This window comes from Eleutherodactylus coqui, chromosome 6, assembly GCF_035609145.1.
Source record: "Eleutherodactylus coqui strain aEleCoq1 chromosome 6, aEleCoq1.hap1, whole genome shotgun sequence".
NCBI lineage: Eukaryota > Metazoa > Chordata > Amphibia > Anura > Eleutherodactylidae > Eleutherodactylus > Eleutherodactylus coqui.
The window spans coordinates 48651126-48667946 of record NC_089842.1 but is presented as its reverse complement, the minus strand read 5'-3'; the positions used below and the strand labels follow the sequence as shown (position 1 = coordinate 48667946).

The window sequence follows — 16821 nt, the reverse complement described above, 5'->3', positions numbered from 1 at the left end:
AGGGCAGATTTACTATTCAAAATATGAGTTTTTTTGGAGCAAATTGTGCCATAAAACCACCTTCCATTCTTTACGGCACATTTATTATGCGTTTTTAGACGCTGTCGGACAGTTTTTCTGACTTGCCGCAAAAAAGGGGCTTGGCCAAATTGTGCCAAAAATTATCATGAATTGCACCAAAAATTAAACTAATCCAACTAATAGGTGGTCTAAACTTAGACTAGACACATTTATCATTCAGCAGAGTTAGGCCGCCTTCAGACAGCTGGGTTGGATCCTGCTGCAAGAATGCTCGCAGCGGGACCCGACCCGCGCCCCTGCAGGGACCAGTCCGCGTCACACCTTCTCCTGCGGCTCCGGCTCTGTGATGTGCCGGCTTCTGGCCAGCCGGCGCATGCGCAGAGTGGAGCCGGTGGCCCGGGAGTGACATTTCTGTGCGGGCCTCTGTGAAACCCGCACAGAAATAGAGCATGCCGCGATTTGTTTTCCGTGCGTGATTTCACGTGAACAAATCTCGGCCGTCTGCCAAGGATTGCGTTTTTTAATGCAAGCCTATGGCAGCGGCCACGGGTGGAAATTCTGCAGGAAATCGCGCTGCAGAATTTCCTCCCGTGTGCAGGGGGCCTTACTGTCTAGTCTACATTTGCACTAACATTTAGGCAGTGTTGGTAAATAAGCAGCATTTTGTGTATATCTATATACATGTCAGCCAGTCCCATACCTTCAGAATGCTTCTTTTTAGTGTGGTAGGAGAGTGCAGCAGCTTGGGTGAAGGTCATGTGACAGTGCTTGCACACAAAGGGGCGCTCTCCTGTGTGCAGCCGTTGATGATTCTTTAGCGTGGAGTTTGCAGCAAACTTGGCGCCACATTCTTCACAGGAGAACGGCTTTTCATCAAAATGCTCCGTCCGTTTATGGTACTGCAGACCTGAAAAAGTATCAAGTTACCATTTACTGCACAGTTTGGCATTTAGTGCCTTCATATAGAGAAATCCAGGACATCTGTGCTCTTTTGTTCATAACTAGGAAACGGCTGAATAGAGTTATCTCCATTTGTAAAAAAAAAAAAAAAAAGTTGTGTAACAGCCATCTATGGATAGACGATAAAAGTTGATTTTGCCATTAACCCTTTAAAGGAAAACTTTACTCTTCACAAGAAAGTTCCACAGTAGTAATCTACACAAAGAAAAAAAACAAAAAACTTTTTTTTTATAAATCCTTCCCTTCGCTTTTCCTGTACTTGTGTTGATATAAATCAGGTTTTCTTCTTCATGCAGATAAAAAGCTAAAATTCAGCGTTCCTACTACCGCAGACCAGGGCATTGTAGGAACCTAAACAAGTCCAAGAATTGTCTGAGATTATTTTCTTACCCTCAGATAAATAGCCACTGTGGTAATGCAGCAGGAAAGCCTCAATCACTTAAATGAAGCCGTGGTACAACACCACAGAGAGCCTATGGACAAGAGTGGGGCTGTTTTATTTTTTTCTGTACTCATCCTCTATCCGTAAGATTGGAGAAAAATTGTTGATTGGTGGAGGTCTAAAACACTCATAGAATCCTAGACTGGTATAGTTGGAAGGGACCTCCAGGGTCATTGGGTCCAACCCCCTGCTCAGTACAGGATTCACTAAATCATCCCAGACAGATGTCTGTCCAGCCTTTGTTTGAACACTTCCATTGAAGGAGAGCTCGCCACCTCCCGTGGTAACCTGTTCCACTCATTGATCACCCTCACTGTCAGAAAGTTTTTTTCTAATATGTAATTTGTGTCTCCTCCCTTTCAGTTTCATCCCATTGCTTCTAGTCTTTCCTTGTGCAGATGAGAATAGGGCTGATCCCTCTGCACTGTGACAGCCCTTCAGATATTTGTAGACAGCTATTAAGTCTCCTCTCAGCCTTCTTTTTTACAATTTAAACATTCCCAGATCCTTTAACCGTTCCTCATAGGACATGATTTGCAGACCACTCACCATCGTGGAAACTCATCTCTGAACTTGCTCCAGTTTGTCTAGGACATTTTTAAAGTGGGGTGCTCAGAACTGGACACAGATTTCCAGATGAGGTCTGACTAAGTGTGGCTTCACAAGAGCGTGTTTATGTGCGTACAGTTGTGTGCACAAAAAACGCTCCTATTAGAAACATTGGTTCCCTATGGTGTGTTCACACGTCCTGTTTTACAGGCATGCAAACGCACGTACCTGCAAAAAACATAGGACATGTGTGCACCATAGGACTGTGGTGCCCGTCAATATTCCTCACGGGGAGTCTCTTTGTCACTGAACACTGTGACAGCACTGTCACAGTGATCAGTACCGAGAGAACTCCCCGCGGAGAGTAAAGAATCCCAGCTAGTGTAAAAATACCGTGCGGAGAACAGCATGCGCTCCATTGAAAGTTAAATGTGTTTGCTTTATCTCTTAGTGGCTGAATGATGGATTTTAAGTTAACCATAAAATCATCAAAACGAAAAGTGCCCGCGTTTACATGTAACGATTATCATTCATTTTCGTCCGTTTGAATGAATTTTGAGCAATAATTGTTCCATGTAAAAGGGCCTTAAGATGAACAAAACAGATAATCATTACCTGATGGATGAGCAAATTCTTTGCCGCAGATGTCACATGTCACCAGCATTTTCCTTTTCCCTTTGTTATTGCGAGACATCAGATATCCATGCACTTCCTCTCGATGTTGGTCTAGCTCCTTCTTAGAAGCCTGCACCACGTTGCAGTCTTTGCATTGCAGGGGATTTCGTTTAGCCATTCGACAGCGCTTCATGTGCACCTCCAGTCGGCAGCGGAACAGGAAGATCTTGTCACAGGATTTGCAGATAAAATTCTTTTTCGAACCCTTTTCTTGGGCGAGTTCTGCTCTCTCCTTCTCAGAATCCACTTCTTCATTTTCATCATCTTTCCCTTCTTCGTCTTCCTCATTTCTATCGCCGACTTCTTCGACAACATCAAGCTGACATTCATTGTTTACCGCCCACTTCATAGAGCTCTGGAAATAGCATTTGCCATCCACCAGCAAACCTTAAAAGAAATATATATAATTTAAAAGGTGACTGATAAACATGCAATAAATCAATAAAAGGCAAATGGATTGGATTGCACGAGATAAGAAAAATGTGACTGCTTTCTTCCATAAACGGCACCACCCTTGCCTGCCCATGGGATGACTGCGGTATTAGGGGCTAATTTGCCCCACTTTAAATGTTGGCTGAGCTGTAATACCAGACTTGGCCACAGACAAGGTTAGCACTGTTCCTGGAAGAAAGCAGCTATGTCCCTTATTTTACAACCTCTTCAAAGAGCAATTCCAGCTCTATCCGGCAGTCGGGACCAGAAAATACTGGCGCCATGTATGGATACTTTTACAATTATGAAGGTGATTTTACATGGGTGATTTTTACACACGAGTTCCATCCGAGTGCGATACAGACAGAACTTGTACGTCAAAAGAATACACTAGATTTAAATCTGTGTATTCACATGACCAAAGGTCCAGGAGAAAAAATGACACCATGCCCTATTTTCAAGCAATTCTTGGGTAAGAATCGCCCTTTATTTCCAATGGCAGTCTGTAAAAAAAAAAAAAACAAACAAAAAAAAAAACACCACAACACACTCGCATCTAAATGTGATTTTCATGTGAGTGCGATGCAATTTTTCTATCCTTCCTATTTAAACGTGTTTTTCACAAGTGTGAAGATCGTACGTGAAAATTGCAAGTGCAGCAATGTGTTTTTAATCGCAAAACACATCGCAATCGCAGGCAAAATTCGCTGATTTACAAGTGCAATATCAGTCTGAGGGCTTATTTAGACGACCGTATATCGGCTGGGTTTTCACGCCGAACCAATATACGGTGTCCTTGTCTGCAGGGGGAGGAGGATGGAAGAGCCAGGAGCAGAAACTGAGCTCCCACCCCTATTTGCAGTGGGAGGGGCAGGGCAGGGGTGGAGCTAAGCACCGGTACTTAGCCCCACCCCGGTCTCGCCCCCTCCTATTGCAAATAGTGGCAGGGGGCGGAAGCTCAGTTTCTGCTCCTGGTTCTTCCATCCTCCTCCCCCTGCAGACAAGGAAACCGTATATCGGCCGGGCGTGAAAACCCAGCCGATATACGGTCGTCTAAATAAGCCCTGAATTTCGCAGACTGAGATCACACTCACCTGTATAAATACATTCAGACGCTTACTACGTTTATCAAAAAAAAAAAATAAATAAATAGGAAGAATGTATTTCCTAACAATTAAAACGTTCCTTGTACGCCATTTCTTAACCGTGGCACATGCGGTTATCCCCAGACATCGGAAGACTCCACAAATACCCACTACCTATGAGTGGATACAGCAATTGAATGAGATTATGTCAATGGAGGAGATGCTGTCTGAGGAGTCAGACCTCTCGGAGAAATTTAGAGCAATGTGGAGCCCTTGGCTAGGAGATTCAAAACACCTCCGATATTCAATGCTTTGGTATGTATCTGAACCCCACCACTTTTTTTTTTCCCCTCTCTTTTTTACTTCTTCCTTCTCTTTCTCTTCGCTGTTCCATTTCTTTCTACTAAGCTATCAATATTAAGCCTATATAGAGTTCAATTTGGTTGTGTTAAAACTTATAACTAAGACATTACCTCCTTTTGGTTTGACAACATGGCCTTCTAGTTATGTATTTTATTATAATAACCTTAGTTAACTGGATCCATAGATTAGGCAATTAGTAAATTAAACAAAATGATTAAACATAAAACTTTCCTTGTCTCAGGAAGTGGAGGGGTTAATGTCACTAACTTTGGAGGTTTAGGGTAGTGCGTCTCATTTGTATTCTAGAGTAGGTGAAAGGGGTTGTCTAGGGATAGAAAAATATGACTGCTTCTTGCAAACACAGCACCTGCCTCGTCCATGTGTTGTCTGGTATTGCAGCTCAGCTCCTACACACCTTAATGGAGCCAGCAATCCGCTTCTGTTAAACTTACTTTGCCCTTATCTACTGATCACTGAAACAAATTGCGATGGCGCACAAATGCCTTACATTATGCCATCCCAGGCATCTGGTTACATGATGGTGAGGTCAGAAAAGTCCTAGTGTGAAGGACCTTTCTTCTGTATTATTGCTGCATGGTATGCTGAAGTTGGGAGGATCTGCTCATGCAATGTCAGTGTTTCTCTTCCACAGATGCCTGTAGAAGTTGAATGTGATCCTCTCCTGCCCAGCGCTGAATCATGCCGATTGGCACTGGGCATTGAGAGGGAGAAGTGCGCCACCGCACAGTTCTCTCAGTTCGATCATTAAAAAAAGTCACGATCTGGTCTAGCAACGCCAGACTTAATTGACTTAGAACCATGAACGCTTAGGCAATTTTTAGTAGGGTTTTTCTCTTACTAAAACAGTGCATCTTATAGTCCGAAAGAAAATAAAATTACCTATTTTTCTTTACTTTAGAAGTTGCTAAATCTAAATTCAACAATACTGGCACTTCCTTCTTTTCCTGCACCAGGGAAGCAACATACACAGATCCAAACTACTCACCAGGTTCTTCCAACTCTTTAATTAGTGGCTGTAAGACAGGGGCAGATTCTTGGAGGCTGCAAAGCAGCTGGCAGAACTTCAGGACCGCCACACTGCGCTGCAGGGCAGAACTCAGGAGCAGCTTTGCAGGCAAATCCCCATCTTCATTCTGCTGTGGGATGTTCAGCATCTAGAAGAGAAAGTGGGGATTGAGTGAAACAATGTCACAATACATTGATTGCTATGAAGTATTTATATTTCTATGGAAGCCCCTAACAGTAATAAAATATGGCACATAAAACAATCCAAATCCCTGTAGAGCTGAGAACAGAACCGACTCAGACCATCATTTGTCCAGTTTTGTTTAAACAAAGCTTAAAAGGGTTTGTGCCATGATTGCCACCTAACTCCTATCCACAGGGTAAGGGCTAACCTGCAAATCAGTGGGGGGGGGGGGGGGGGGGCTATCTGCTGGGACCCCCATGATCCCAGAGAAGGGGCCTTGAAAGCATGGGCTGCACTGGTTGTACATTCCCACTGAAGGTCCTTTACCTTTAATGGGACCACCAGAGGCAGCTGAGAGTTGAAGTGACCCACTAAAGTGAATGGAGCGACAGCGCATATATGCAATTACTGCTACTCAGTTAAAGGAGGAGCCGGCACACCATTCTCGGGAGAGGTGGGAGTCCCACCAGTCAGCCCCCCACCATTCCGCAAAATTATCCTCTAGCCTTTGAATAGGACATAATTTGCAATCATGGCACAACCCCTTTTTGGAACATTGATATTGATTGCCTATTCTTAGGGATAAATGGAGTACTAAGACCCCTTCAATCGACTGATCAGTAGGATTACCAAGAGTCAAACCTCCACCAATCTGATACCGACGGCCTATCCTAAAAACAGACAATCAATATCAAAGCCCTAGAAAATCCCTTTAATTATTGTATAATGAAAGGTTCCGATTCCCCATTTTCAACATCTGTTTACTGCAAGTAAATGGAAAGAGTAATGCTTACATCAAGAGGCTCAAATACTTTCCATCATATAGCTGCAGTTTGTTACAATGTATTGTTTAAGCCAGGGCTTCATAAAAGCTTTTTGCACTTGGGCCTCACCAGCTAGAACATGGCGATCCCTGGCCCTCATCAGTGATTTAGGTCAAAGCCAAAATTAAAAAAAAAAAATTTAAATCTCAATGTAATCCTTTATCTACTTCCTGCACCCAGTATTAGATGAAAGGGGTTTTCCAAGGAGATACCATTGATGACCTAATGTATTGATGCCCACACACAGTGTACAACAGATCAGAAGCGACTGCTTCGATCCATGTAGTGGCCGGAGTTCTAACAGAGTGCTGTACTCTGCTTTTCTTTGGCAATCTCATAAAAATGAATGGAGCATCAGCATGCATAATTACCACTCCATTCATACGGGGAGATTCAAGATCCCCGTTCTTGTAGATGGTGGGGGTTACAGCAGTCCACCACACTGTGCATAGGTGATAAGTTGCTATGATCTGACTGATCCCTTCAAATTTGCATGTAAATACAGTAGTTTGAAATCTGGACTCTTCAGTTCCCCATTCACCGGATGCACAACTAATGTGGTCACACGATAATTCAGCTTATAAGAGACCAAAGTGAACAGAACCTATTAAAGTTGTTAATCAACTACTGAAATGTTCTCAGACAAGTGTTTACCTGTTTAACCAAGTTGCTGAGAGGTTCATCCTCAGGCGACACCAAGCTGAGTACGTCGCAGTTCCTGAAAGCTTGTGCAATTGACTCGCTGTGACGCACCAGAATCTCAGCGACTTCATTCTCTCTGTTCATTACTGCTACGGAAAAACATTTTTATTGTGAAACTTTATATTAAAAAAACTACAAATGTAGAGAGAAACTCTATGAGCATTATTCCTTTTATGACTGTATTCTACATATTCTTCATACCGCTCTGGAAGAAGACATCAGCTCCCGGTTCTTTATGAATCTCATCCATCAGAGACTTCATGGCTGGGTTTAAATCTTGCATAGCTAGTAGGAGCTGCCAGACGGCGACAACAGCCAAGGTTTGCTCTTCGAATACGCAGGACAGCAGTATGCCGAAGATACGAGTATTGCAGTTTTTTCTCACGATATTCTCCACCACCTGAAAGACGATGTGATCATTAATGTCCTCTGCTGCAATTGAAATGAAACTTCCATTTTGATTCACTGAAAGCGTACCTACCCTTTAGAAGTTACCGTGCGCGTGTACATGAGGAATACCACTATTTCTGGCCTTTATTTAAAGCGACCCTGTCACCACCATAAACTAAGTTGCAGTGGTCACAGGCCAGGTTTCGGGGTGTCCAGGGATGTAGTTTTTATACTCATCCAGCTCCCGTTCCCATGCGGTTACCTGTGGAAGTCAGCGCCAGCGGACTCCTCTCTGCAACTGTGCGTGTGCTCCTATAGAGAACAGTATGTGCACGCACAGTGGACTGATCTCTGTAGGCTGCTGTAAGGACCGCCAGTTGACAAAGCATGACGATTGGAGTTCATTCACTCCCATTTACACACAGATGATTGGCTTTATTGTGGATAAATAATTATTCATGAGTGCTCATCTCTATACCATTAGTATTGGGTGGCTGACCCAGCGAGCATTTTTATGCTAGCAGAAATTAGCAGATTAGCCGACAAATGATGGTGTTTTTTTTGTTATTTGTTGGCGACAAGACAGGCTGAACTGGATGGACATTTGTCTTTCTTTTAGCCTAGCATACTGTGTTACTATGTATGCTACTTGATAACAGGCAATGGAGAGAGATTACTAGTGGTCTGCACTTTAAAGGGATTTTTGAGTAAATGAAAGTGATTTGCGCTTTTGCATGTTATCAAGTAGCTGGCTAATCATAAGCACAAGTTTGTTGCAAAGCCACTGGCCATTAAAGGTTGGATTTGCAAATTTTGTATATTTAATGCAGAATTTTACTTACAGAATCTGCATCAAAACTCTGCAACCACATACAGAACAATAGAAGTGAATGAGATTTTACCGAATTGCAGATTCCTAAACTGGTGTAAGATGTACGTTATGTGTGAAGCAGGCATTGAACAAAGAGCGCTCTCTAACGTAGTTTACATTATGAGAACAATACTCTTCTATTTTCACTCAAACCTCCCCCCCATCTTTGTTTCAAGAAGAGAACATTGCAGTTTCTGTTCAAGATCTCGGTTGTATAACTCACTGTCTGCAAGCAATACATGTGGTAAGTTCCTTGCCACATTGCACTGGTATCACATAAGGAGCTGCGGCCAGGCCATATCTATCAGAAGCAATAGTTATATAGATCAAACAGTGTCAACAGGATGCTAGAAAGTCTAAAGGAGTGTTTCTCAACTCCAGTCCTCAGGGACCCCCAACTGGTCATGTTTTCAGGATTTCCTCAGTGTTGCACAAGTGATATAATTATTGTCAGTGCTTCAGACATTCCCACAGGTGTTCGTACTAAAGGATATCCTGAAAACATGAATTGCTGGGGGTCCCTGAGGACGGGAGGTGAGAAACACTGGTCTAGCATGTCACAGGCAATGTGTAAACTCCAGGGAAGAACATGATTGGTTGGTAATAGCCTTCCATGATCTACTGAAATGGGAAGCTAAATGGTTGCAACCTAGAACATTTTTGAACTGTTGCTACACAGCGGCCTGGACACATTCTGACTGACATTTGATTTAATCGAAAGCGAGACCTAAAAAGGGACATCAGAAATGCAGATGGATTCATATAGATAAGCACATCAGGAACCTTTCATACGGAACGGAACTGTTCCGTAGAGGAATTTGCCGCTGTGGAAACCTGCGCCCAAATCTTTATGTCTAAATACCCTCATAAAACCCATTTCCAGAGTATTTTCATATGGGGAATATTCTGTGTAAATGTTGCCACAAAAAAAAAAAACAAAAAAAAAAAACACATCAAAATCCGCAGTTTTCGATTGCAGATCCCAAGACAGAAATTGCCCTGCCGATGGACAAAATGTGCTTGTGCAATTCTGATACGGAAAATCATGTTTTCACATCAAGAAGTTGCATGTCACCTCCTAACGTGGAAGCTCACATATTCTGTGGTGAATTCCGCCATGTTTACATAGCCTTAATCCGCATCAAAATCCACGTTAGACCTGCGGATTTTAATGCGGGATTTTCCACAAAACGGCGCATTCCGCTGCGTGTTGTGGAATAATTCCACCAGGTCCCATACAATGCAGTTTCTCTCCTGGCGATATTAACACAACATAAGAGATGTAAAAGACACAAGAGCTTGACAACATTTGATCATCAATCATGAAAATGCATAGTTGCAACAATTATTTTGGAAAATGTTGCATATGGCAGCGGGGGACTTACCTCTTTTTCATGATCTGTTAGGTTAGCTGCTGATGAGAGTCCACCAAGAACCAAGTCGGCATCATTTACGACCTCAGATAAATTTTCCTGATATTGCTTCAGCAACTCTGCCCCGTAATCCGCTATGCTCATCTTGCCTGGGAAAAAAATAAATAGAAAGACAATCGTTCACCAAGGTTTCTAGAGTAGTGTAACAAATATAGTCTACAAGGAGGGTCTGCAACCTTTGGTTCTTTAGCTGCTGTGAACTACAACTCCCATCATACCTCCACAGCCTGACAAGATCTTAGATTTTGATCTAAACACACAAACTCTACCCAACGACAATGTATTTAAACACCTCAACCAAAGTACAAAATTATTGTTATTGACAGACTGGTAAGAGTGTTGCCAATCGCTGGTCAAACCACCAGTGAAACAGTCACATAAATGGCCATACATACATTTCCTTACAGGGGTTTTAAGAGCAGAAAATAATGTTTAACATGGCCAATTCTTTTCCGTGAGATGTGCCATTGAGGGAGAGTCAGTATACCCCCCCATACATATCACATGGTCAGCGGATCCTGCTGAAATTAGCGTCCGCGTGTACACAGGACTATTATCGCTTGAATTTGCTTTTTCTAGCTAGAATTTTGGCGATAATCACCACATGTCAAGTGTCCTCAATGGCGCGTCAATATGTACCGAAATTTGCTGCTGTGGAAATCAACGCTGAAATCTGCATGTCTAAATGCAGGTACAGATATGGAACTGCAAGCAGAATTAAGCCAATTGCAGATTTTGGTGTGGATTGCTTCACATGGTGGCAAATTCCAATAGGTGTGAGAGCCTAGCAGAATCCAATGCGGATGTTTCAGGGCAGATTTCGTCCAAACTGCAGCAGAAATTTGCGTCTAAGAATTAATTTTGGCCGTGCATTTTGCTACAGATTTATGTCGCGGTTTCCAGAGGCGGAATAATAAGCGTTGGATTCCACGGTGCGCACATGCTGCCATGGGGCATTCACAGCAGAATGTGAGCTGCGGACTGTGAGACGCTATCCTGCAGCAATGTAAACAATGTAACAATCCCCATTCACTTCAACAGAAAAAAAACCCACAGTAAAACAGTCATGCTGCGGATATCCAAATCCACAGCAGGAATATATTTGTTGCAGAAATGCCAGATTTTCAGTGCAGAATTCAATCAATTCAATTAGTGAATTTTGAAGGCAAAAATCTGCAAGTGGATTTTGTTGTGGATTTACTCTGCAATGTTCTTCCGTATCTCCCATAGAGTTTAATGCGCACAGCCAATACTACTTAGGGACATGTTGTGTGGTGGGTTGAGGGCCTAGGTTCCCCTGTTCTAGTGGACATCGGACTACTGGAACGGTAAAATGTACATTACTGGAATACTCAGGTTTCATACCTTTAATGGTGGATTTTTTACTGTGAGGTTCTAGAATATCAAGTAAAGTGTGCAGATCGGGGAAGGCTTCTCTCACAGCTTGTAGAAGTTTGATCAGACTATCGGGACTCAAAGTTCTTGTTTCTGATGCTTTCCTCAAAAGCTTATCCATGGCTTCCTTGTGTGATCCTCCTTCACAGCAGTCCATGATCACCTGTCATTAACAAGGGATATGCATCATTGGGAAAACGTCATCAATAATTCAAGACATAAAAAGACAACCTCTTCCTTTAGGAGAGAACAACCTGAACTACCTTTTTCTCAATAGTGGTAAGGAAGTCGTCCTCTGCCGTATCCAGACACTCAATAATGGGACTGAGCTCAGTAATACACTGGATCAGCTCTTCTCTGCGCTCCATCAGGAGATCGAACAAGGTTTTCTCTTTTTCCATTGGTGCTGTAGATACGAAGACAAAAATCTCATCAAAAAACAAGGGAGGGGCTTTTCCCAGAGCTCATTATTAGCTTGTTATTAAAAGTTTTTTTTTTCCCCTTTTAGGTTCCAAAATATATTCATTGAATGACAAACAGTACAGGCTTTTGTCGTGTGAGAAAAAGATACATATTTTAAAAAAAAAGTAGCATTGAACATTCATTGCAAACCGTATACAAAAATGCAATAATCACAATGTAGGCTTGTACTTTACTAAAAAGCAGAAACAAAGTACATCGACACTTAATGGGGCTGTAACCAGGATCACAAGTTATGCCCATCCATAGGAGAAAACCTGCTGATCGGTGGGGGTCTCACCACTGAGACTGCCACGATCCTGAGAACTGGAGTTCCGTGTCCCCTCTCTGCCTCACTGCACCCCCAGAGTGAGGAGACAACAGAATGGAGCACTGTACACACAAGCACTTGCCTGTCTCCACCAGTTCCGTTGAAAATAAAAGGAATGTACTTGTGTGACCAGCGCTCCATTCAGTCTCCTCCTCCCTGCGGGTGTGCAGTTAGCAGACATTGAAAAGAAGAGGTGGGCAAGGGACCCCCCTTATTCTCAAGATCAGTGGAATCCTCACCGATCAGCAAGTTATTTCCTATCCTGTGCATAGGGGATAACTTGTGATCCCGCTACAAACCCTTTTGTGACCAGGGTGGGTTGGGTCTTGATGAGCAGAACAAAATTTCACATACTGAAATGCTGAATTTTAAACAATTCTTAATTTTGTTTCTTGGTGTGCCCAAATAGCTTTTGTTTTTTGTTTTTTTTTGCAGGACACAGTTTTCGAATTCTAACAAACTGCAATACACCCCTCCTTGTTTAGCAGGTCTTATATAATGATAAAAGGTTTGGTACGGTGTTAGCCAGTAGAGCAACAGAGGAGATCCGCACTGGAGTGGTAAGAAAATCTTTTTTTTTTTCTCCCCATGTCTACAGGATTCAGTAGTAGCATCCATGCGTGCAAGTGGACACTGGGCCCAAGTGGGTTTTTTTGTACAAAAATAGCAAAAACATTAAAAAAAACAAACAAAAAATAAATAAATAAAAAAAAACTGTATAAACTTGGTGTCGCTGAAATCGTGCTGGCCCAGAGAATAAAGTTATCACATTTATTTTGCACACTGAACACCGTAAAAATGAAATCCAAAAAAACAAAATGACGACATTTCTCCCCAATCCTCCTAAAAAAAGAGAATTAAACATTTCTAAGTTATGGCTTCTGGAATGCGACAATGAAAGAAAAGGAAAAATTAGTTGGTCATTAAGGGTTAAGCTTTATTGACATACAAATAGACAACCCCTTGAATGTTCTCACCCGTTTCCACCACTTGTTCCTCCACTGAGCCTTTTTCCTGCGGCTCCTTCTCCCGTAAAGCCTCATTGACACTTGGATTGGTGTCCCTGCACAGCTTGAGTAAGGCCAGAACGGTCTCAACAACAATGCTTTGCCCATCTTTAACCTTCTCAAGTAGTTTTGCGAACGTTGAGCTTCCCTCTTCAGCTTGACAACATTCCACCACAACCTTTAGTACAAAACACATGAGTAAAAGCAAAGCTTCAGGGTCGGCTGAGATTTCCTCTGTACTGTGCAAGCCCTGAGCACGGCCGATCTCTGCCGCAACAAGATGGTGAGTGTATGGGAGGGAACTGTGTAACACTGGGTCAAATACGGGGATGGATGCGGTAAGGATGCACAGGCATGTACGTAAATCTCCCTGCAAGAGGTTACCCCCTGGCAGCTCAAGAAAATACACTCGTCGCCCCTAGAAGAAGTTGTCGTTTTGCTGCAAAACCCGGCATGCAGTTACATCTCAGGCAGATATACAAATGATGAGCGTTGTGATGATTAGATGAACAGTCTGAGAGGGGCGCATTATTGGGGTGTGAGGAGCTGGATGGTCGTATTGATGAATTATCCCCCACCGGCCATTCTGACCAGACTGTTAGGGGGTATTGGGACCAGTGGATCCGTGAGGGCACACAAGGGCCCCCCCCTACATGTACAGCCTTTGACACCCACCCACCATTGCCTCCATTTGTAGTGGTGTTGTGAATGATGAAACTGGACGCTACGGAGTGGAACTGGGTTGCGTTCAGAGACAAATCAAGGTTTGGTTTGGGCACCCATGACATCCATGTTCGTGTCTAGAAACCTAGGGGTTAGCGCTTCAATCTTGCCTTTGCTGCGGAGCGGCACACTGCCCCCTGCTGGTGGGATGGTCTGGGGAGCCATCGCAAACGACAGTCGGTCACCCCGAGTAGTAGCACGAGGTATAATGACAGCTCATGGATATGTTCAGGACATCCTGCAGCCACGTGTTCTTCTTATGGCGGCTACCAGCAGGATAATGCTCGGCCGCACACACAAGGGGGCGGTCACAGAAATGTCCCCACAACAAACTGCCCGGTCACCAGATTTATCGCCAATAGAACATGCATCTGGGACAACATTTCTGGCAGCCTACGAGTTTGCGCGACTTAGTGGTTCAATTACAGCAAGTGTGAAGGGATATGCCGCAGGATACCATACAGTACCTGTATGCCTCCATGCCCACTCGTATCACATCTTGTATCCAAGTTAGAGGCGGTAAAGCAGGGTACTAGAGCCTCCATGCCCACCCGTATCACATCTTGTATCCAAGCTAGAGGCGGTACAGCAGAGTACTAGAGCCTCCATGCCCTCCCATATCACATCTTGTATCCACGCTACAGGCGGTACAACAGGGTACTAGAGCCTCCATGCCCTCCCGTATCACATCTTGTATCCAAGCTAGAGGCGGTATAACAGGGTACTAGAGCCTCCATGCCCTCCCGTATCACATCTTGTATCCAAGCTAGAGGCGGTATAACAGGGTACTAGAGCCTCACTTCAACTGGTCAGTTTTCCACAATAAATTCTCCTTCTGCTCTAATATTGTAATCACTTACCGTAAATACCGGCGTATGAGACGACCTTTTAGCCCCGGAGAATCTTCTCCAAAGTCGGGGGACGTCTTATACGCCGGGTATAAGCTGTAGAAAAAAAAACCAATACTCACCTCCCGCGGTGTTCTGCGGCGCTGCTGCAGGCTGTCGCTCCCTCCTCCACGCCGACAGAGCATTGCTTTCTGGATGCGGGGCTTGAAATCCCCACCTCCAGAAAGCTCATGCTCCGATTGGCTAACTCAGATGGCGTCAGCCAATGAAAGCTGGTGCTGCGTTAGCCAATCACAGCCATTCAATGATGTCATTGAAGGAGGGAGTGACAGCTTGCAGCAGCTCCGCAGAACGCCATGGGAGGTGAGTATTGTTTTTTTTTCCCTACACAGTATTCCCGGCGTATAAGTTGACAGTTGGGGGGGGGGGGGGGGGGTCGTCTTATACGCCGGAAAATACGGTACTTATATCAACATTGTAGGAAGTTCCATTCCCCTCCGACAACTTCTTCTAGGGGAGGGATTGGTTTTTGACAACGAGCGCACTATAAAAATGAACGATGTGGAGAAAGTAACCTGCGTGAATTAGATTGATCTCGGCTGTGATCTTCACTACCATATACAGGGGCACAGAGCCGTCTGAGGGGGCAGCACACGGGCTGTGGGAGTTCTCACCTGCTTCTCCGCCTCGTTGATTTCATCGCACTTGTTTAGATTTTCGAGGACACTTTGCGGGTCTGACAGCGCCTCACTGAAGATACTTTCATAACGGATAAGAAAATCCAACTCACCCGACGCTTTCTCAGTTTCTAAATACAAAAGACAGGGCGTCCATATAAAAAGATCAAGTACACATCTGTAACAAGTCATTACCACCGCTTGATACAAAACATGGAAACATATTCATGTTCATTTACTAGTAAAGTTATTGTAAAGGATCAGAAAAACATGGCGACTTTATTCCGAATACATCCACAACCCCAGTCCATGGGCTGTGTCCGGACATGAGGCTCAGCTGACAACCTGTAGAAAGAGGTGGCGCTGTTTTCTCAAGAAACTAGTCATATTTCTGTGCCTTTAATCTAATAAGAAATGCTACTGGTAAACCCTCTTCCCCGAACCAGGTGCCCCATGCCCAACAGGTGGTGCAGAGGGAGCCAACTTACAAATCAGCGGCGGTCGCTTTTTGATATCACGCTGCTCCACGTTTTGTGCGTTTATAAATTTTAAAGGGGAAAATTAGCGGCGATCGTACTTCACTACATGTTGGCACTATATATGTAAAGTGCGGTACAGATACTATCATTCCTCTAATCTGCCGCCCCTCCACTGTAGTTCACTATCTAAATTCTAAATTTCCAGGTTGTGGGAAGAAATCAGAGAAGCTGGAAGATGTAAACGCCATCACCCTCCTGCTAGGCAACAGTGCTACCCGCTGAGGGATCCGGGTGCTATACGAATAAATGCATCTATTATGCAAAGTGATATATATTTAGAAATATTTGTGCAACTCGGTCTCCACTTTTTCATGTTTTTAAATGCAAATTGAACCCACCATGTTCCTCACTTCAACAGAAGTCACTCAACATTAGCAACTGGGGGCCATTTACAGGTCAGAAAGAGCGCCCCCTTTTAACCACAATAAATGCCGTGTGGTCTTGGTGCGTATGGAGCGGGCTCGGGAGCAGAATCCGCGCCATACTTGGTGGCTATGAGCCGTTTCTGACAGCTGACAGTAATTGCCGCCATACGAGTTAGTTAACTATTTAGGTTCCAGGGTCAAAGCAGACTATGTATTCCTGCAGCGTGATTGGTGGATGCAGATGACAGGCTCCGATGCAGGCTCCCAGGACTGCCATGCATAGATGCCCATCAAGCCCTGCCTGTATAAAAAAAAATACCCGACATATTTGGTTTCGCAGTGCACGTGAAGGTGCATGGTGGAGACTGTAGAAAAAAAAAAAAAAAAAAAAGGTTGATATTCCAGGATTCCTTTTAATCCAGGCTTCCCAATAACACACCCCAAAATGGTAATGATAAAAACTACAGCTAACCACGACAAAAAAAAACGAGCCCTCGCGCAGCCCAATCGACAAAAAAAT

At 43.8% G+C, this 16821-nt stretch overlaps 1 protein-coding gene across 4 annotated transcripts in view; it reads right to left on the bottom strand.

Annotated features, from left to right (window-relative positions):
- ZBTB40 (zinc finger and BTB domain containing 40) overlaps positions 1-16821 on the bottom strand; it is a 42432-nt gene that overhangs the window by 17297 nt on the left and 8314 nt on the right. For 2 of the 4 annotated variants that reach the window (XM_066606748.1, XM_066606750.1), the window contains exons 3-12: positions 15395-15528; positions 13120-13327; positions 11616-11758; positions 11323-11515; positions 9910-10046; positions 7465-7663; positions 7216-7352; positions 5534-5702; positions 2588-3034; positions 722-928 (exon numbers count right to left, since the gene is read on the bottom strand). In XM_066606748.1, the coding sequence (XP_066462845.1) occupies positions 722-928; positions 2588-3034; positions 5534-5702; positions 7216-7352; positions 7465-7663; positions 9910-10046; positions 11323-11515; positions 11616-11758; positions 13120-13327; positions 15395-15528 (1974 nt within the window). The remainder of the gene's footprint in view (positions 1-721; positions 929-2587; positions 3035-5533; positions 5703-7215; positions 7353-7464; positions 7664-9909; positions 10047-11322; positions 11516-11615; positions 11759-13119; positions 13328-15394; positions 15529-16821) is intronic. The other 2 variants (XM_066606749.1, XM_066606752.1) reach the window with 1 other exon arrangement.